Below are 22,816 nucleotides of genomic sequence, written 5' to 3'. Positions count from 1 at the left end.
ATTCATCTTCTTTAGTTTACTTCTCTGCTGCTATTTGATGTAATTGTGGTCTTGACCTCTTCGTTCTACATTTGAAGAAATCAGTGTTCTTGTTACAGTACCTCATGTCTGTGGTATAACTCCTTCCCAGTCACTGAGTCATTTTCTGTTTTTAGATTTTACTTCTCTTCAGCTTATTGTTATGACTAAATCCTACTGACTTTCTTCCCACGGCTCTTGTCACACTCCAAGTAAAGTGGGAAATAATGCATTCTTTTCTTATAATATATATCATGCTTTTCTCTTTTCAACGAAAGCACAGGGAAAAAACACCTAGAAAGGGTTAAGAAAGAAATCTAAACCGAGCAAGGGATAGGCTAAATGAGAAGGAAATGCTTCTGCAGCATGTCTTTCCCTGGTGTACCACCACTGCCTGAAACTGTATCAGCTGTCAATTATCAATAGAAAAATTTGTTTCCAGAGGGCTGACTCTTCAGATAGTTTCAGCAACGCAACACTAATGGTAAGTGATTCCATTTTGCTCCTTCTACTGCAAAATTATTTTAAATCTGTTTCCGTGCCAGTGGGAGGTCTTGGTATGACTGTTTATTCTGCAGTATGTAATCTTGTCGGTTAAATCCGTGATAAATAAACATTTTGCACTCTTATCAGTAATTTGTATGCAGAAGAATTTGGTGTATCATCCTGCCACATGCTGCTGCAAAGTGTGTGTTTGGTTTGTGTGTTTGCTTTTTCATGCACCCCCCCCCCCCCCCCCCAAGTTGTTCTTTGTTGCAGACTATGTTAATTGAAATACATTACCTTCAGTTTGAATGCTTATGCATTCTGTATTTTGGAATGAGTTCTTTGTTTTTTACTCTTTGTCTGTGCTCTTTCTCATCCATCCTTGAGCTCACAATTTATTTTATCTTACAATGGATAGATTCAGGAGCATCTTCTGAATGCAGTAAATCGTGATCCATTAGCCAGAAAGAAAAAAAACCCAACTTCTGAAGGACAGCATGAACCCTTTTCTGTAGCATTATATCTATATATTACCTGCACAGTAATCCCTGTTTCTGAACCTGTGAATCCTACATGAGCTATGAAATATGAAGCACTGCCTCTAGCCAGCCAAGCAATTCTGAAAGTGATAACTTGAAACTTGTAATATTTTCAAGAAAGAGAGAAATTCAGAGGCAACTCAGTTGTTTTTAGTTGTAATCTCTACTGTGGTGTTTGATTTAAATGAACTGTAGTTTGGACCTGGATGAGATGTGGCTTAGTCTTGTTCCCGAATGGGTCTGTCTTCATTATATTCCTGAATTGTGCCACCAGCAGGGCTGTTCTGGAACTGAAACGCTTTGAGACAAAGTCCACAAAAGTCCATAGAAATGTCTATATTTACCTCTCTGGACTACGGAGAAGATTCTGTTACACATGGCTTGATCTCATTTACATTATTGACTTGAAATAAATGTTGTGCTTTGTGTACATTTCTTCTGAATGATGGAACTGGGAAATTTCCTGGAAAAAGCTCTTTCTTCCTGTGAGCAATCAAAAGAGCATAAAATTTGGGAAGAAGTTTCATATTTGTGAAATGATATGCGGAGTCCTGGATCAATAGTCAGCTATGAATCCCAGTTTATTCTCTTTTTCTTTCTCTTTTGATTTCTCAGTGGTTTTCTTCATTCTCATTTGTACTAACACTGCAATAAACATTTGCTGAAAGATTTATTCTTCTGGTTATTAGGTGTGTTGTAACTTTTCCATACCTTTGTATTTAAAAATGCATTTTGCTCAGGTTGGTGCATTTGTTTTCCTCAGCCAGGGCTGCAAAAAAATTCTTCTGTAGTATGAAGGGTGTGATATATTTTAGAGTCAGATGCACAAAACAATAAACATTGTAATTTTCAGCCTAAGATGATATGGTTATTAAAAAAAAAAAAAGAGTGTGTGGATCAGTTCTCAGTCATGTTTTATTTTGGGGGGTGGGTGGGGGTGGCATTTGTTGCTATAACATAATCAGAAATTAATGTATTTCTTTCTTTTGAACATTTGAAAACCAGTTAACTTTATAGTCATGTACATGCTGGCTTCATAACTTTATGCCCTTCTGCTTCATTGAGAATGCACCTTTGAAAAGTATAAAATTAAAGCAATGAAAAACCAAATAGAACCCTGCTCAATGAACTGAATATACCACTGCTCTGGCCTCTGGCTGAGGACTTTTATTTCAGTACATTTCTCAAGTGTAGCTCTTAACTAACACACAATGACTTTAAAAAAAACCGAAACAAAATGAACACAAACACACAGTCCAGAGCCAATTGCTTTTAAGTGTTGCTTTTTGGGAATTGATCAAGATGGATGAGGACAGGACTGACTGTGATATTGTTCCATACTTGGAACTGTGCTGCTGCTGTGATTAAAGTCATGAAGGCAAATAGGCACGCTTAGGGAAGTTATCTCCTCAGATGTTGGAGTTATTTTAAACTACATTAAAGCCACGATGTCATTGTCAGTATGGTATCTGTAGCTTAGAGGCAGTGTATGATTACTCAGTAAATGAACTGTTCAGTAGTACGGGGTTACATCAGTAATGCTGTACCCATCATTCAGAAGGTACATTATTCTGATCCTATGAGTTCAAGCATATCCTGGAAAATTTCATGCTTTGTTCTTCTAAGTAAAAATTAAAGCCAGTGTGTCTAAAGTCTGATGCATGTAAGTTTTTTTTTGTCTGGTATTCAAAGTATTCCATTTGGAGTCATGTTATTTTTCTAGGCTTTCTGATTACATGCTTTATTTCTATACAAGTGAGCAGTAAATACACAAAAATATTCCTGCAGTAGGATGCTGGAGTTTCATCTCATTGCTGATGAGGGTAGTGACTCCATTTAGATCCCCTGCAATGGATAAAAATAGCATGACATAGAGGGGTTGGAACCAGTCCAGCCTTTGAAAGGATTTTTTTATAAATCGGGTCAATTCCAGTTAGAGAAGCTTTGAGGACTCGCATCCCTTTGAAACTGCTGATATTCTCCTGTTTTCATTTGAAAAATAGTTTTCAAGTCAGTGGTACCCCACTGAGCCCCAAATACTAAGTTGTGGGGAGGAAAGCATGTTTTTACTGAAATGTCTGGTAGCTGCTGGAGTTTCTGGCTGGCTTTAGCAGCTGTTTGTGAAATAGTAGTAGTACTGAGTGTTGGTTGCAGTAGTCTTGGTCAGCTAAGGCCAACTGTGAATATTTCTGACTGTCATTTATTCTTTATGGAGTAGAAGTATATGGCACAGTCATTAAAATTTGACAGGTCTACCAACCCTCATATAAGCCTGTGAGTATTCCCAGTTGAGCTGAGCAATTTGATCCATAGTTGGAAGTGTCAGTGTAATAGGATAAACAATTCAGTGATCGTGTAAGAGCACCTTTCTTGTACTTATGTGGTCAAGAAGGTTTTGAATAGATGTTTCTTGAGAGTGTACTTGGTAGGTTATTCAAGGCCTGATTTTTGTTTAATGTTTGCACATCAGGTGCTGAAACTGCAGGCTGATGTCTGCCAATTTGTATTTCAGGCTGCTGTGGGAGTGTCATCCTTGTTGCTAAACTAGGAAAGATTGTTATGTGGCAGCATGTGAATTAGGATGATGTAATCCTCAATCAGAGTCCTCGTGGGCTGTGTGTGGTGACTGCAGTCCATGTCTAGAGATGCTGAAATAGATCTATTCATTGTAGGCCTGTAAAATATAAGATGGAATGGGGCAGACTTCATGTGGGGCGAAGGTGTAGCTCTTGCAATACACAGAGGTCTGTAGAAATTTTTTTAACTGTGTTTGTGTTCTTTTGTCTCTGAACTTGATGCTGTTTTCATAACAAGTCAATGCCATCAACTTGAAGCAAGGAGGGGGAGAATTTGATGTTTGAGGGTAACCTTCTAAAGACAGCCTATTTTTAATGTGGGGTTTTTTTTTTTTTTGTTTGTGTGTGTGTGTGTAGTTTTTTTTTCCTTCCCCAAGGTCCTTGGCAAATCTTCCCCTAAGGGCTGTTTATGATACCATGAATCATTGCAAATACATTAGCTTCACTGAAGGATTAGTGCTTTTTTTGTTATGCTAGGACTACTATGCTGATAACGTCCAGTCTTGTAAATCCCTAAGATCTCTAGCTGTTGCTAGAGAAATAGATATTTTGGGAAGTGAATGATAGAAAAAGAAAGAAATAGTTTAATTCCAGCAGTGATTAGTGTGTGCTGTGCACAACTTAAAACACCCTGTGATACATGTTGGTGTATGTTGACATGCTTGTAGTGAAGAGCATGGACAGCACACTTTGCAATGTCGAAAAGCAGAGCAGACATGTTCCTACAGGTGCCACAACTCAGTTCCTCTCCTAACTCTCCCTTGTTTACCTTTTCCCCTACCAAACCCACACTGTTAATGTCAGACTTCAATACTGCTGTTACACATAATCATTACGGCATGTTACCAACGCAGTTTCTCTCATTAGCAGCCATGGCTGCCTCACCACAAAGAGCTTTGCCTCTCAGTGTGTGGCAGTTGGGCAGTCAGCATGGCTTCCTACAGTCATGATCCTCAAGATAAATCAAACAAGGGTCCTTCAGCTGTTCGTTTTAAAGGGAGTGCTTCATGTGAAGTGACAGGGGCCCAGCCTTCCTGTGGGTGGTAGGTATCATGTCACTCAGCTGTCACTTGAAGAGCTGATGTGGCCAATGCACTCTAACATAGTGTATGTTTCTAGGCTGAAAATGCCTAGGTCGCTCCAGTGCTATTTTAAATGAAGGTGGAATAGTTGTTGGGGTTGCTGCGGTAGGTAGAAATGGGTTTTTGTTCAGCAGTGTTCAGTCGAACTTATCATGATCAGGGTCTGGGAATACTTTCTGTTCTAGAGTTAGTGAAATGCTGTCTTGCTGACAGACTTATGGTGCTATCAACACTTACTGAAGTGGTAAACAGTAGTATGACACCTATGCGTTATCTATGTCTATTGCTGAGAATAGAGCATTAAAGTAGATATTTCTTTAGCAGGGTGTGATGCAGATACCTGTTTTCTGAAATTAAGATTTTACTGTGTAAAAACATGGTTACACTTTGGGTTGTTTGAGCTATTTTGTCAATATTTTTCCTTCCAACTGTGAATGTAAAAAAGATGTTTATTAAAAAGTTCCCTGTATTTTATGTATGAATTATTGATTTGTACATCACACAGATTCTTTGTCTTGTCAGTGAATATATTTCCTCTGTTTTACTGGACAATAAAAAGGTTCAAGCATTGTCCTTTTTATTGTAGTCTAATTCTGTCTCGCTTTCTTTGATGGCTCTCTTTCAACATTCAGAACATAGCTATGAAACTATAGTACTCAATTTGCTAACAGTCTAAAATATGTTATCACATTAGAAAGGGCTTTTGAAGGGTGAGAATGAGCCAACAGATAGTCACGTTGTGTGCTCTGCTATGAAAGACACGTTGGAGGTCATTTTTTAAGGAGAAAATCAATCTTTAGCTTTGAAAGCTTTGTCATTGATTTAAACTTGGCCAAGGATTTGCAATTTTGGAAAATAGATGAATAGAGAAAGAAGCAATAGTGTTTCAAGACAACACTGAAATGAAACAAATTGCTTCTGTGCCCAGAGTATGAAATGATTAATTCCTATGAAACTCCTTATGTTGTGACACTTCCACCACCTTAACAGCTTCTGATACCTTTCCTGTTTTCTGAATCAGGGATATATACTTACCATTTCATAGTACCTTCTGTGTTCTCCAGGAAGAGATGCAGGTTCTCAACTGTGATGCAGACTCTGTTTTGCAGGTAGACTGGAAGGGTCAGGATAGTTTATGCTTTCAGTATTACGAAATAGGCTTTGTAAAATTAAGTTTATTGTATAAGCTGTGTTGCAGAAGGCAAAGACTGATTCTAGGGACTTTACTGATTGGGATCTTGAATAGGAAATGGCAGTTGTATGGTTAAATGCTCACTAAAGTAACTGTAAGTTATGGATTCAGAGGTAGCGTGCTGTTACCGTAGCTTGGTTTGGTTGTTTTGGTAGTTTGGTAGCTCAAAGAAATTTTGGAAGTTTTAGAAATGCTGGCCATATGAATGATCTACTTCAGAGAATTGTTTAACAGAACTGCGTGATTCAAAAAAGGGTTGTATAAGTCATGCTGTTTGTATTCTTGTGTAGCTTGTAGCAAGCTTGTCCATTTAGCAAATCAAGCCTCTGAGAACTCAGTACATTCGCTTTATCTGTAAGAACTGCTGAATAGACATCTCATCTGATGGTGAGAGCAAAGGGTGTTGAAATTAATAGATTTCATTTGACTTCAGAATATTTTGAACCAAACCATAATGCATATGCATTTTTAAGCCCTCTGACAGACAGCCTTTTAAAAACAAGCTTATCGCTTTGACACATTGAGCCTCAACATGAGGATTGTTTTTTGTAGTTAGAATTTCTCTAGAGGGATGAGAACTTGTTACCAAATTGTTAAAATAAAACTGCTTGGCTGTGTTTGCTCGTAGCAGGAACACATCAACATACGTTTTGTCAAGACGTAAAAAAAAAAAAAGGATGTGAAAGAGTATAAGACTTTTAATTCTGCAGTTCAATTACTGTGAATTGCTATTACCTTGCCATTTGAGGTGGTACTGAAAAAGGCAGTTTTCTCTATTATAATTTTTGTTGACATCTTAATCTCATTCTGAATCTGTATTTATAGCTTAATCCCAGACCACCAGGAGATTATAGTTCGTATAACTGTAAAAAATAACAGACACCTGACTACTGTGTATCCAGTTTTTCACACTCTAAGACCTAAGGGAGCAAAAAACTTAACTGGGTGAGATTGAACAAAACAGAACTCAGATGTTCACTAAGTCAAGTGCGCTCAAGTGAAGACTACTTTCACTCTGCTCTTTTTCATGCTTCTGTGAAATTTTTGTTATTTTAGTTTTCCAGCTAACTTGGTAGTGGGGATTACAGTGCTGTGATGCTGTCCTCCCTTCCTAGGGACATGGGCCAAGTTCTGTAACTGTATCTTCAGTGTGTCTCCATTTCAGAGTGAAAGCTCCTTATGTCAGGAGCTTTGTGGATTTCTTCCCAGCTACAGTGCATTTCCAGAGAATTTTGACAGCACTGAGTAAATTGCACTAATGGGCTCAGAGGAAAGCTGTCTGCTGGTTTTAAAATCTGTTCTAAAATATTCCACTGTTGGTGAGTAATCACCTGTGTACAGAGAATGCAGCAAATGAAAATGAAACTATCTATTTTTTGTAGCATTTCACCTACGTAAATAGAAAAACACTTAAGAAATGTTAGTTGTCCATGTCATACGTGCCATGGCATTGGATCATGAATTCTGGTATGTAAAATTAAGCACATGCATAGCTCATGGTCACCAGTAGCATCGCAACAGCTATACCGGAGGAAGAAAACATTGAAAACATTGCATTGAGTGATATACAGTGTTGTCTCTTGCTTTGGAAATGAAACATTTTGATAGTAGGTGATTGTACCTTTCTTAATTCTTAATTCTATTAGTTTAAATCTATTTTAAATATGCATATGCAATCTGGTCTTTTTTTAAGGTACATGGTAATGGTTTCATAGTTACTGTATGATCCAAGTTAGCTTGAAGAACCTCATTGATTTGAGTGTTCTTTGGAATAGGTTCTTATGTTGCATCCCTTTATTTTAAGCTTGAATTTGACTCCCCCAGCTCTATTTTGATCTGATTGATTCAACCTTTTTCTCTGGGATGTTTACTCTTTGGGGGACACACACACAACGATGGTCTGATGGCAGGCAATTCCTATTTAGAGATTAAAACCAACCTTCTCAGCTCCACACTGCATCAGGAGGTACAGTGAAGGATTATGAAGTGCAGAGGTCACTTGTGAGCAGCATGGAGCAAATAACATAGAGGGATTTGTTCAAAAATACTTCTTTATAATCTAGGCCAGAAGAATATTTTTGAGGCAATATACTGACCCTTTACCATACACCTCATTTGTGGAGCAGCAGAAAATACTCTCAATTTTTAAATTTTTACTACATGGATCATTCCATTGACTGTGAAACCACTGTTCCCTGTTCTTCGTTCAGGCACTTTTGTACCGCACACTCTTTTCTCTTAGATGGACTCAAGCATCTACTTCGGTCCCTGTCTGTGTGCAGCACTTCCTGCTCCAGCAAGAGATGGAAGTGCCTTTTGCTGTCCTTGGAGGAACAGAGCCCCCTTTTTTTCCTTTGTGTTCTTCTGTTTCTTTTTGGGACAGGACTGTGTGCAGTTTATCTCTTTTGCTGGCTCTCTCACACCTTTGCCAGGCAACAGCAAAGATAACATCTCATCTTTTTTTTCACCTGTAGAACACTTTGAATAAAAGTGCTTGTTTGTTTAAGAATGTGCAAACCTGATGAAAGTGCATTTGTTTCTTCTTCACAAGTCTTTCTCCATTTATAGGTTAACCTCTTTTTTCAGCCACCCTGGAGTCAGTGTGGGTGAGTAACAAACTTTCACCAATTTGTGTTTATCATCATTTCAGGAGGGAAATGGTGTATACAGCAGGATCTGTGATCCTTTTTTCTGTGTGAGAGTGAATTCAGAGATTCCCAATAGCTGACTTGCCAAGGTTAAGCAAGTTCTGTCAGTCCCAATTTGGAAATAGAGTACTTTCTTCCATGTTTTTAAAGCCGTCCCTTTGAGACAGGTCTTTCAGGTAGGTCACTAGAAGGATATGCATCTACACTGTTGTAGCTGAATGCAGGTTATAGGTTATGCTTACTTTATAAGTAAAAACCATCATTGTGTGATCTGGTGAGTCCTGCAATAAGCTTTGCCCTGTGACTGAAAATTCTGAGGAGGTGGCAGAGGCTGCCCACAAAGCAGCAATGATAACAAATCAAGATGTGAGCTAGAAAAAGGTGCCTGGGGAGGACCTGGGTCAGAGAATGAAGTAATTCCAGGGTGATCTCTGCTATGGAGAAGTGAAAAAGAGGAAAGATGTGTGGGAGCTCCTGGCTGTCAGGGCCCATGGCATTGCAGTGTTGTATCTCAATGCTTTGTCAGTGTGCAGTCCTCTCCGTTCAGCTCCCTCCTCCCTTCAACAACAGCCGTTCATTTATTGCTCTTGAAGATGTATTCCTGTCTCTCGCAGGTGACCCATTTGTCCAGTTAAGAGAACTGCTTTTCTAAAGTGTAGTCTGAGGAACAGTTGCAAATTACTTGTGAGGAATTCAGCTTCCTCAGTAGGCTGATCTTAGGTTTTCTTGCTGCAGAATTGCAGCTTCTCATAGCACTTCACTGGGGACATAAAAAGCAGGGAGGTCAAAGCAGGAGCAAGTCTGCTGCTCCCATGGCTTAGCCTGCAACTCATAGCTAGCGCTTGGGTAATGTGTTTCCCCAGAGGAGATGCTGTACCTCTTATCTGTCACTTGACATGGTGGGAAGGAAAGCTGAGACTGCATTTTCATTGCACTTATATTTGCCCTTTGGAAAGAAGGTATTTCCAGTAGGAACAAAGGAAAGGACTGCATCCTATGTAAAATATTTTGGAAAATTACTAATTTAGAACTGCTGGTGCTTTGGTATTCAGTGAAATGGTTGGTTGGAGGTGGGTGACTTAAATGAAGCACTTGTAAAGCAATTTTGAATTAGTATATACAAGCTTAAGGCAGAATATAGTTTACTGGTATAAGTGCTTGTGGAAAGTCAAAATCCAAGAGAAAGCTTGAATACAGAGTACAGTTGTAACCCGTTTTGTCTTGAAGACTTCAGTTTAAATCAGGCTTTGACTATTAGACTTTTATTTGACAATTTATTACAGCATGTGTCTTTGAAATGAGCTTTAACATCATTAGAGGAGTGCATGCTTCTGCTGGCATGATAAAAGTTGTCATCCATAATCTTGTCAAGAAGAGTTACTTCAATGAACAGTTTGCAGAGATTTTCTTGAGAGTTAGTCCAGTTACTTTGTTTTTCATATGGCCAAATTACTAAGTGCCCTTATAATACTCTAAAGGTGACCATAAATCTTTGCCATCAACTAATGTACTCGTGCTAAAAAGTTGACTAGTTGAAAGTCATGGACCTTGAGTATTGGTGCTTTCTATTTAAATCCTAAAGAGTGTTCTTCTCAAAAGAGTAGAAGAGTTTCTGTATAAAGAAAAACAGTAATACAACAATGTAGAGTAGTGCAGTTTGGAGCTTTTTGGTCCACCTTCAGAATATGTTCTGGTAGTTTTGGGCAGGTATTTTTTTTCTGTGATTATAACCTGAATGAAAACTCTGAGCTGCTTGTTTTTTATTCCCACATCATAGCTTGTAAATCATGCTGTATTAGAAAGGGATGGCATTCTCACAGGGAAATACTAGTTGCCTTCATATTCTTCCAAGTTTGTTAAAAGTTTTTAGCCAGGACAAGGGAGGAACAACTGCTAGTCGTTGAGTATGTGCATAAAACTCCTTAATTAGGTAACAGATGTACTTCAGTATTATTCCCAGGAAATAAACACGTCTTGTACTCTGGTGGTATTCTTAGCTTGAGAAGCAGATAATGTGCAATATTCAGTGAGTCACTGTGCCCAGCACTCCTTTTCCTTCACATTGGTTTTCAGGAGGATAAATGCTTTGCTTTCCCATCTCTGTTTATTTTTAGTAGGCCAGTGTGCAAGGGGACTTCAGGCCACCTTCTCAGATGATGGCATCTGAAACATTAAAATGTAAAAATGACCAGCCAGTTGAAGTTCAGTCTGAGGTGATTTTTCTTAGCCAGTTCTGGTTCAGCAAAGTGTGTTGTAAGTAGGTATGGCTGGGTGTTACTGCCATGGTGTGGAACACTGTGTATAAAACATCTCCCATTCCTACCTTCTGGATAAGTACACAGCGTTAAGTTTTAATTTGTGGCACTCCACTAAATGGGTATGAGGGATATTTAGGGTTGTCTCATTACAAAGTCAAATTTGGTCCCTTGTACATTAAGGACAGTCACAAACAACCATATATGTTCTTTTTATCCTTTTGTATTAATGGACTGATAAAGGTAAGCTTCTGTCTTCAAAGGAGATAAGATCTTGCAAGTGAAGGTGTCTGCTTTTGTATTTTCTTACTTAGAGGGTGGCTTGTCTACAATAGAATTGTATCTGTCTCTGACATGTCTGTACACACACGCAAACATGCAAATGAAAAATGAGGATTTATAAGTAATTTTGGTAATTTTGCTAATGCACATCTTGTCCAATTTTGTTGCCAAATATGCTAACATCATGTCATGGCTGACTTTGACTTTACTGTAATTTTCTGCTATTTATAGCAGAAAAAAATCCTTGTGCTTTATCTAAAGCTATTTTAAATAACTTTTGCAAACAGATCTAATCTAATCTGTAAACTAATCTAAAGCTAGCATAAGGAACTTCAGTCACACATATAATTGCGGAAAAGAAATGAAAGCATTTAAAAATCAGTAACTTATATTGTATATGTTTCAAAAACTTGTTGATTTGTTAGAGGCAGCCTGCCAAGGACAACATTTGTTTTCTTGCAGTCTTTGTTATAATAGTGCTGCATGCCTGAAGTCATGTAGCAGTGTGTTTAGAAGCATTTCATTCCTGACTTCCCCCCCCCCCCCCCCCAATATTTTAGCCCGTTGTTCTTATGTGCTTAAGCTGGACCTAAACAACTTTTTAATGTGGGATTTTCACATGTAGATGTAGTAGTGTATTCGTAGAGAAAAAGAAATGGAATTTTGCATCAGTTTAGACACAAAAAATAGCATTTTATGCAATTACTCATTTAAGAAACTGACAATTCATAGAATCAAAGAATAGTTAGAATAGTTATGGTTGGAAAGGACCTCAAAATCATCTAGTTCCAACCCCCCCTGCCATGAGCAGGGACACCCCACACTAAACCATCCCACACAAGGCTTCATCCAACCTGGCCTTGAACACTGCCAGGGATGGAGCACTCACAACCTCCCTGGGCAACCTATTCCAGTGCCTCACCACCCTAACAGGAAAGAATTTCCTCCTTATATCCAATCTAAACTTCCCCTGTTTAAGTTTTAACCCATTACCCCTTGTCCTGTCACTACAGTCCCTGACGAAGAGTCCCTCCCCAGCATCCCTATAGGCCCCCTTCAGATACTGGAAGGCTGCTATGAGGTCTCCACGCAGCCTTCTCTTCTCCAGGCTGAACAGCCCCAACTTCCTCAGCCTATCTTCATACAGGAGGTGCTCCAGTCCCCTGATCATCCTCATGGCCCTCCTCTGGACTTGTTCCAACAGTTCCATGTCCTTTTTATGTTGAGGGCACCAGAACTGCACACAATACTCCAGGTGAGGTCTCACAAGAGCAGAGTAGAGGGGCAGGATCACCTCCTTCGACCTGCTGGCCACACTCCTTTTGATGCAGCCCAGGATACGGTTGGCTTTCTGGGCTGCGAGCACACACTGCAGCCGGCTCATGTTCATTTTCTCATCGACCAGCACCCCCAAATCCTTGCCAACTCAAGGTGACTTTGAAATTATATCCGTTGTGTCATGGAGTGGTCATGAAACTGCAGCTGTGTGCTACCAAGGGATTATTGGATAACTGCTTTAAAAAATGTTGAAAAATGAAAAAGTGGAACAAGATTATTAAGTTGAATTCAGCTATTTCCCATTTGGTACCTGAAAACACACAGTGCAGTGTGTCTGATTTTAAATTTTTAATTAAAATATAGTTTAAAATTGCCATAAATCCAGTGAGCTTTATAAAGATAAAAGTTTGCGGTATTGATGGAATTCAGTGTTACCTATTTTCATACCCAAAATCTCCCATACACAGATGAAAATAAGAAAATAAGGTAATGTAATATCATTTAAAAATTAATACTACAAAAGCATTTTTCTTAGAAAAAGCCCAGTTGAATTGTAGTGAACAAAGTTTTGTATGAGTGGGACTTGATCAGTCTTTTGAAAGAAGCATTCCTTGTGATTTGTTACTAAAAGCATTTCCATAGTTACTTTTCAGCTGTTTATATTTTTTTAGGATTTCTTTATAACAAAGTTTCTAAATTTTGATTTTTTTTCTCCACACAGATATCTATGCCTTCCAGAACTAATATTTGCTACTACTGGAAACTGAAATGGTATGACCGGAGCTTTATATAATTCAGCTTTTTTAGCTTCATCATTTTCTGAGAACTTGAGACAGAATTTTGGGTTCTACTTCTACGCTGCTCTAGGTTATAATGCCATCCTTGCCTAATGAGAGAGGTACGCTAGTCCTGGATCTTTAATATTGTCTGCTAACTATTCAGTATGCTTGTGCCTCTAAGTTGTAACAAAGTGAATGTTTGTATTTTCAGTTGAGACATAAAGCTGTTAACAGTTACAACATTATTTTTCAGATAACCATGGAACTGCTCCCCTGGCTTTGACTTCGGGACTACCCTATCAAAGCACAATTAAAAGAAAAGTCAGAAAGAAGAAGAATGGAGTCATCACTGCCAATGTCGCTGGCACAAAATATGAAATTGGTAGGAAGCTACGTATTTTGTTTTCCTCCGAATAGTAATAACCATTGGTTAACTAATGGGGCTGAATTAATGGACTTTGCACCAGGCTGGCAGTGAGACATTTCCAAAGGATTTTCTTTTGTAAGAAACCATTGTTCTTTTTTTGCAATGTTGAATTGATAGCTTGGAACGCTGCAGCTATTGCTCCCCATTTTTTACTCAGGGAAGAGCTTTGAAATGCAAAAACTTAAATAATCAAGAAGGCTGTGGAAAACCTTCTAATTATGGATTATGTACGTGTTTGGAAGGTTTTTTTCTTGTGGTTTTTTTTTTTTTTTTTTGGTTAAAATAATGTATGCATTTACTTTTGTGCCTTGACTGAAGAGGCATTCTCATCTGCTATCTGAAGTGACACAGTCATCACTGTTTTAAAATGAACATGTGATAGCCAAGATTAACTCAAAAAGCCAGGCAAATGGACTTTTACTAGACGACTGGGGAATGCAGTGAAGCTCTTTAGAGTTCTCATCAGTGATTGTGCTCTGATTCCAGCCACAGTACAAGGTGTTGTATAATGTTGTCATGACAGGTTTGCAGTAGACTGATGGAAGTACTGTGAGATAAATAATAGTTTGCATGCTAACATTGTTCTCAGACAAAGGGTTGAATATTGGAAGTGTTTAAAATCTTAATTGTTTTTTTAAATTTCGAAAATGCATCTATTTTAGAGATTCAAAATATTGCCTAAATATATGATTTCTCCGTAGTACGTGTAGTAATACGAGAAATGGGATTTGTGAAAACACGTGATGAAGATGAAACAGCTAATCTTATATGGAGTGATTCTGCTGTGCAACAAGAAAAGATCGCTGAGCTTCAGAACTATCAGGTAGAGTGGTAGTCAGGATTTCTGACATGTTTCATGAAACTGCTTCATTCTGAAACATTCAGAAATGTGTCACTTTTGGTCAGTTACATTTGTATGGACAAGAAAAAAACACCCTGCCACAAGATACCACCCAGCAGTAAGGCTATACCACTACATATTTTAAAATCCTATTCTCTTTTCCAGAGTTATCTGTTCATACCACTCGGAATCTGGTGTTTAAATATTTGAGGTTGTTCTTTCATGCTTTTGTCTGCCAGTTGGGTGTTGTGAATGATCAGAGTTTAAAAGAAGATGCAAAACATCATTTATAAGTTGCTCATAAGCTTTTAAGCAGTATGTTAACAAGCAGATCTCTCTCCACTGTTTCTGTGTGTCGTGGTTTAAACCACGAATAAATAATTCCTTTATTTGCCATTACTTTGTGAGAGCATTCTTTCTTTGTAGGTAGCTTTGTGAGTAAGGGTATGATAGTCTCCTTTCATGTCTGAAATTAAATCAATGCACACTTGTGTTGGTGGAAGAGAATACAACTTACAGCATCTTTTCAATTGCTAAGAATATGTAGAATAATGTAAGATATTATTGTAAACAGTTTATGTGGAACTCTAGTTATGTTTGCTTGAGTGTGTAGCTGAGTGTTTTAAATGATTGTATTAGGTATGGCAGGAAAACTAAAAAGTACCAACAAACTTTCTTTTCTTCTCTTCTTGTTCCTCAGAGAATAAACCATTTCCCAGGAATGGGCGAGATCTGCAGAAAGGATTTTCTGGCACGAAACATGACTAAGTAATCTTTCTTTTAATATTACGAAGTTTTTCAGCTATAGTAGTTAATGCAGTACAATTAAGGTTTGTTTATTTTTACTAAGAGGCTATGAGAGGACCGACAGCAACTTTCCAAGTTCCTTGATAACTTTGGCTTTGGTCCTGGATCTATAGTATTGGAGTGGGCTACTGTATCTCTCCAGTTGACTTCAGTTCTCGGTTACACTTTACAGAATGTAGGAGAGCCTTAAGTTATTGTACAATACATTTCATACATAATACACCGAGGTGTATATCCTGCGATGGTAGAACAAAAAAAATAACTAGTATGTGGATGGGTATTATTTTATCTAAATAATTAATTACTATTAAATAATTCATATATTAAAAAAACCCAACCCTGAAGCATCTTACTGTTTATATAAGGAATAAGTCAGAGAGGTTCATTTATCTAATTATAACTTCTCTTCACGCTAGTGGAATAACTGGTAGCTGAGAATCTGTGAAGACCTGTAAAAACACAATACTAAATAATGATTTAGTGGCCTGGTAATAAGGAAAAGTTGGAGTAAAGTATGTGTGAATATTTAGTTCTTCTAATCTAAATTAGTTTAAAGAGGAATTATTAATAGAGTTAATCATTTGGCCCCAAACATTACCTACACTGCATTTCCTGTTACCAGAACAGAATTTGTTTTCGTATTTTAATGTAATTAATGTCATATCTCTACCATCTCCCCCCTCCTTTTCTGTTTTGTGAATATGACATATAACATGTAGAATGTATGCAACTATTATGAGGCAAATATTATGTGCATTGCTATGTCTACATGTCCTACATGTGGGCCAGAACTCCCTTGTGTCAATACACACTACACAAGCACTTTTCACTCCCCCTTCCAGACTGTAAGTAAAAACACAGAGGTAAAAACATAGAGGCAAACGGTGATTTGGAGGGGTCTTGGAAACAATGGAACATTGGTCAGTCTGGTAGGCAGCAGCATCCCTCTGTATTGTTACAGTTCTGTGATTTAAAAAAAATGCGCAAAATGGACAAAAGGCTTTTGTTATCATGCACACATTATTTTCAAATACTGTCTGATTATACCTCTCTCAACCTACTGTATTCTGAGTTTTAAACACAGTTTAAAGGCCATTCATGTGGAAATTGCACATATAGATAAAATGGGAATAATTTCTCTGATAGGATAACTCTGGGTCAAACATGTCTGTATTGTGACTTTGCTTAATATCAGTAGATAATAGTGGTACCCCCAGTTTAAAGGGTATTCATGTGGAGATTGCACATATTATAGATAAAATGGGAATAATTTCTCTGATACAATAACTGGTCAGACATCTATGTTGTGACTTCGCGTAATATCAGTAGATATAGCAGGGTTTTAATCAGCCTGGTTTTTGTAGTTCTAGCCTCACAATTTAATGCTTTGTATTCATAATTTATAAAAATCAAAATCGTATGCCTTGACTGCTTGTGAAATCACAAGTCAGTTGGGATACATGGTGAAGCAGGCTCTTGTCTGTAGAGTGGAGGATTTTGTTCTATACAGCTGCTGTTCTGTCTTAAAATTCATTTGAACAAGATTGTGCAGAAACACTAGTTCTGTTTCCTCACTTTTCTGCTGCATGCAGTGTTTTGTGTTGCTGCTACTGAATAGCTCTGGGTTTTGTACCGTTGAGAGTTCATGAAACAACTGGTGTGAATTGATGGAGAGTAGACTCCTTTTTGTTTTACTTTTACTTCTGTTGTTACACTGATCTTAACCTTCATTTTATGCAAGCTATTGGGAATGGAGTGAAAGAACAAATCTACTGGACTCTTGAGAGGCAAATGCTATTCAGGAGGAATTGCAGGAATTCCTTTTACAGCCAATATCCAGGCGCTCTGGATCACAGGACAAAGGGGTTTTCAGATGCACAAGGGTAGAAGGAAGCAGTGTAATGCATAGTGTGATGTGAAGGAAGACAACCCTGCACAGAAAGTTTAGCAACAAAGAGTAATGGAAAAGGTAGAAGCAGGAATATAATTGAGGAATATAATTGAGAACAAAAGGGGCATGAGCATCATTTTCACGGGGAATAATCAGAATAGAAGTGCCATTGTAGGGCCAACTAGATCTTACTTTCTGTAAATGGTCTCTTAATTTCTATAAATGGTCTCTTAGATGAGATCTTCTCATGTGAATGAGTTTGGTTACAGAATAACACAGTAAGTGGGGGAGAAGGTGTACAGGATGAAGGGGAAAGAGAATAGACCCATGTATGAGATGGTCTTTTTTGCAGCACCTTTGTTGTTTATGTTTAAAAGGTTTGTGAACTGATCATGAACAAAAAATTGCTGTCATCCATACCTTCCCGCTAGCCTCCTTTCATACTTGAAAAGTCAGAGGAGTTTGAAACCTAGGCAGCAGAACCAGCATTGTTAGACTGAAAAGTCATGTCTTTAGTAACCTATGTTTTGTTTGACAACTTTGATTCTTTTGCACAGAAAGCATTCTGAGAAACAAGAGCACAGTCTGATCATATCTGTGAGCTAAAACAGCACTCAGAAGAACAATCATTTGCTGTTTAATTCTCAGACATCCTAGTAAGGACTGCAAAGGCTAAAGGATAGAGCAGCAGAGTGAAAAAGCAGTTACCCACAGTAGCGGGTAGCAGATGTGCTGGAAAATAGGGCTATTGTACCGGAATAGGTCTTGGTTCCACAAGCTACTTCATGATGTTACTAAGCCATTTCTGAATTGGGCCAAGCAGGGAAAGAACAGAGCTGAATTCTTTTGTGGAAAGTTTTAGTGCGTGCCAGAACTTGTAAACAATGGTTAAGTCTCACGCTGTACTCTACCCAGTTATGCATCTGTCATGGTTTAGATAGAAAAAGGCTTATAGAACTGATGTACTTGCAGCCGCAAAAGAATGTTTGTAGGATACCTTGAAGGTATTTTGATTGAATAGGGAGTTTGTGTAATGAAACCTGCAAATAAGTTAAATGGCAAGTCTGTATCATGTAACACTTCAGGATGCATATGACAATTTGAAGAGGAATGGAAACTGACACAATTTATTTTTGCCTAAACAGGATAATTTCTGACTAGATAAGGGATTCAGTTAGCAAGGTAATAATATTTGTAAATATATAGCGGATGGAGAGTAGTTTAAAAATATGGATGAGTCATGAATTAATTATTTCTGTTTTTGAAAACTCTCTGAATACTTGGTGCCTTTCATCAAACCAGATTAGTAAAAATATTAGTTACAATGAAGCTGCAGAAGCACTGAACCTCCTGCAGTACTTCAAGACTACTATAGCAATTGTGGTTTCTGGAGTGTTTGTTGTGTAGTTGGCTAAACAATTTGGTGACAGTGTATCTATTATACCAGTAGGGCTTGGCTACAGTCCTGGCCTTACAGATGGGGTTGGCAACTCTGTTTTTTCCATTAGTATTTGAGCCACTTAAAGAAAAAGTGACTTATGCTGCATCAGGAATATTATGTACGCTCAAAGTAGAAATAAAAGATTGAAGTGATACTGTCTCTTTTAAATGTAAATTATCCTGATATTGTAATTAATTAAAAAGTATTAAAATTCATCACAGTGCCATTAAAAAAAAAAAAAAGTCAAAGTTGAGGAACTTCCTATCTCAATTAATTTGTTTTAAAATATCCAGTCACTTTCTGTTGGTCTGTGGATATTTGTATTTTCCGATGTGTCCACTCTATGTTACAAAGTAATTTTGAGTTACACGAACTAATTCCATGTGAGGTTATGCATGAAGTTTCAGGTAATCCAAGTACCTGAAACAAGCTAGCTGCACCAGTATTTATCTCAGCAGAAACTAAATTTATTCTGCTGTGAACTGCGTCTGCATAGCATGACCAAGTCCGCACTGCTCCTATAACTTGGCTGTTAACCAGTGTTAAAGCTACTTTATTTAAAGCTAACCCATATGTATCTAGCGCATACTGCCAGTCTGGTGTGGATATATCATGGAATCATAGTTTGAAAAGACCTTCAAGATCATATGTTTCCTATCTGCCAGATAGGAAACTGCACCTAGGAAATAGGAAACACCAGCTTTGGGTGATGGAAACTTCTGCTGAATTCTTTACCATTTTTCCTCTTCCATTGTCTTTCCTGCACAGACAACATAGCCATAAAATGAGATGTGCTCTCTACCTCAGCTACCACAACTATTAAAGCAGGGAGATCAGGACCTTGCTGCATCCTTTAATAAGATTCAGTTTCGGAAATTGTTCCTTGTGATGTTTTAACCTTATTTTTGTTTTAGCTCTTCTTCCCCCCCACCCCTTGCCTTGCTTTGCATTTCTTTGCTTTCTTTTGACTAAATAAGGTATTGAGGGAATCTTAATATGCTAATACCAAATAAAAATCCAAGCTTGTGTGTTCTGCCCTGTACTAGAGGTGTATGTGCAGTTGTTTGGCCTGTGTCAAAGTATATTTACTACAATTCCTTACTTTTCAAATTCCTTCAAAAGACTAGAAAGAAACAAAATCTTCCTAAATTGCTTGTATTTTGATTTTAAATTTGGGCCTTGTTATTAATATTTTTTGCAGCCATGAAGAAATGTCAAGTATCCCAGGTGCTCTTTTTTGTGTGTGTTGATCCTTATACATCCCCAAATGCATAAACATAAAATATGAAAATTATGGAAAATATGAAAATATGAAAATATGCCAAATATCTCTGTCCCTTCAAGGGAAATAAAAGGGTTGGGGGGGAAGAGGAATCCAGTAATCTGTTAGGTAGGAAAAGGTCTATAATCACATGATCTATTGTAAATTTGATACTTTTAAGAATAGGACTAGCATCATCTGAGTAACTGAATAGAAACTGTAGCAGGAGTGAGATGGATGCCAAGAACTGAGATGGATGCCAGTAACATGATAAGCAAGTACGATATGATAATAAGCAAAAAAGCACAAGATAGTCTGCTTTTTTTTGTATGCATATCAATATGTTACAGAGCTCTAACTATTCTTAAACAGGTGCAGAAGTTTGCCTTAATATTACAGTATTTTCCTAACAAAGTTTCCTTGTCAAATTATTGAAAATGCTTTTTAATCCTGAGGATCGAAACATCAAAGTAGTTGAAAGAATTTAACTCAATGACTTTTTTTGCAGAATGATCAAGAGTCAGCCTCAGGAGTATAGTTTTATTCCTCGAACATGGATCTTCCCTGCAGAATACACACAGTTTCAGAACTACGTAAAAGAACTGAAGAAGAAACGTAGACAGAAAACTTTCATAGTCAAACCAGCTAATGGTGCAATGGGACATGGGTAAGTTGCCTGCTAACTTAAGTCTTCTTACCCATTAAAGTGGGATCCAACACTGTTTACATTAACAGAAGCTGTGTATCAGTAAGAATAATTTATTTCAAGTTTTATGAAAGCTCATGTATTGGACATAGGCTTAAGAAACAGAAACAGCTAAAATATAAAGCTAAATTGAAGTGGTATTTTAATCGTGTTTGGAATATAGGATAATTAGAGAATGCATTTTTTTGATGAAGCTCAGATAATTCTTAAAACCAGGATTATTTTTATTGCCAATTTATCTGTTGTGCTTAGACTTACACGGTGAGATTGTATTTGGCATAAATGGCAGGGTTTTGGGGGCTGGGGGCTGCAGGGGTGTCATATGGGAGAAAGTCAGGACCTTCTACAGCTTTGAGGGCAGCCCAGCCACCCCACCAGAACTGAATCCAGTCAGAGCAGCACAACATATTTAAGAGTGGCAGCCATAGCTGCAGGTGAAACAGAGGAGATGCTTTTGGGAATGTGGCTGGAGGCGCACTCACGGAAGGTGGTGATGCCAGTGCCAGAGGAGGGGTACCCTGAACAGGCTGCGACCAGCAGTTGATTTGAGACCATTTTGCCTGTGACAGGGCTGCACAGTAAAAAAAAAAAAAACAAACAGAGATAAATATTGCAAATTCATTTTCAACTCTATTCCTGGGTTTAGGTAGCGCAATGTGAGCTTTTATGGCTTTTAATATAATTTTGCTTATACAAAATTATATTATTTATATATTAAAGCTCTTGCATATATCAGAATTACTGTGAAACTAAAGCCCCTCAAGCTTTTCTATTTCCTGATTTTTCAGTCCTTTTGATAGGAGTAAAGATAAGCTAAAGGGATAGGTAGCAGCATAATTCAGAGAAATGCCTGGAAAATGCTTCAGTATATTAGGAGTATTCAGCATCAGAACACTGAAATGTATCATAAATAATAGAGGATAAGAGTAAGGCAACAAAGCTATGGGAATTTGGGGTTAATATTTGTACCTGAAAAATATTAGCTATTACAGTTACTTAAAAGTCTGTGTAGTTAGGGACTACCAGTTTATAGGGTGTATATAAATAATTTTTCATTCTGATGTGAGGAAACTGGAATAAGAAATATTGAGCTTAATCTGTGCCATCCACACTTGTACTTTGCATCCTGCTTTGCAAACATCACCCCTAGGTCAGGCTAGCACTGAAAGTTCTTTGCAACCTGTACCTCAGGCATTAAGTTGTGACAAAGACTAGAAGCCTATTTTTAGAGCTGCATGGGGAATAATTGCAGAAGATGGACACTGGTCATTCTGCCAAACAGTTTGTAAGTGCAAAGGGAACCTATTATTACAAACTATTGAATCAAAGGAAGCAGAAATTTATGTTGAGATGGCTCATTGCCTTTTTTTGTCCAGTGAAGACAATAAAAGACAGGAAACCAAAAACCAGGTAAAGGGAGAACTTTTTCTCTACCCTTCAAGTCTTATATATATGTCTTTCTGCAGGTAGACTTTAGCCTGACTACCTGGCTGCGTGCCCACGAGAATCTGTTTTGAAGAGAAATGTTAAAAAGTTCCATGTTTTTAAAATAGCTTTCGTTTTTACCAGGATCTCTTTAATAAGAAATGCAGAAAAGCTACAAGCTCAGGATCACTTGATTGTTCAGGAATATCTTGACAAGCCGTTTCTTATGGAAGGCTACAAGTTTGATTTACGTGTGTATATTCTTGTCACCTCCTGTGATCCATTAAAAGTATTTTTATATCATGATGGACTAGTGAGAATGGGCACAGAAAAATATCATCCCCCCAGTGACTCAAATTTGGTAAGTTGGAGTTCATTCCAATTTATTACTTGTGCATGTAGAAATTTCTTTACCTGTGTAGTGTTTAGAGGAGGTAAAATAACTTTTATATTTATTTTTGCTTTTATATTTATCTGGGACTCAGTTCGTGGTGGGGTGTGGGGATAAGGTTTATCTCCTGTTAGATCATTGTTTAACATTCCTGAAGTCTGGAGCTTCTGCTGAGGATCCTGCAATATTTTAGCCATTGTGTTAGGAACATATGCGATAAGCATAGGAACAGTGATACAAAAGACCACTGCATGAAAGTGGTCACTGCAATCCCTGAATGTGAGGGAATCTATTTCTGGTACTGTCTGTCAGTGACGACTTCAGCAGGGAAAGGAGTATGTACTTAACAACTGCAGGTTGCCTGTAAACTTGCAGAAAGAAATGGCAAGGGACATGCTAAAGTTTTTGAACACTTTAATCCTCTTGTTCAATGTATAGCGTCTCCCCTCCTGCTGAGAAGTGTAGCTCCTCTCTTCTGGCACAGCCAGACA

The 22,816-nt window shown here is 37.8% G+C and overlaps 1 protein-coding gene across 16 annotated transcripts in view; it reads left to right on the top strand.

The window, feature by feature from the left end:
- The window catches only part of TTLL7 (tubulin tyrosine ligase like 7), a 78,722-nt gene that overhangs the window by 13,875 nt on the left and 42,031 nt on the right, over positions 1-22,816 (top strand). For 15 of the 16 annotated variants that reach the window (XR_010611437.1, XM_065673687.1, XM_065673685.1 and 12 more), the window contains 6 exons: positions 13,078-13,254; positions 13,389-13,517; positions 14,264-14,385; positions 15,104-15,171; positions 20,312-20,470; positions 22,079-22,295. Coding sequence is in view for 15 of the 16 variants with exons in the window: in XM_065673687.1 (XP_065529759.1) it covers positions 13,230-13,254; positions 13,389-13,517; positions 14,264-14,385; positions 15,104-15,171; positions 20,312-20,470; positions 22,079-22,295 (720 nt within the window). In the remaining variant the exon portion in view is untranslated. The remainder of the gene's footprint in view (positions 1-13,077; positions 13,255-13,388; positions 13,518-14,263; positions 14,386-15,103; positions 15,172-20,311; positions 20,471-22,078; positions 22,296-22,816) is intronic. The other variant, XM_065673697.1, reaches the window with a different exon arrangement.

This window comes from Lathamus discolor, chromosome 3 (genome assembly GCF_037157495.1).
Source record: "Lathamus discolor isolate bLatDis1 chromosome 3, bLatDis1.hap1, whole genome shotgun sequence".
In the NCBI taxonomy this organism is placed as follows: domain Eukaryota; kingdom Metazoa; phylum Chordata; class Aves; order Psittaciformes; family Psittacidae; genus Lathamus; species Lathamus discolor.
This window is presented reverse-complemented; position numbering and strand designations above follow the sequence as displayed.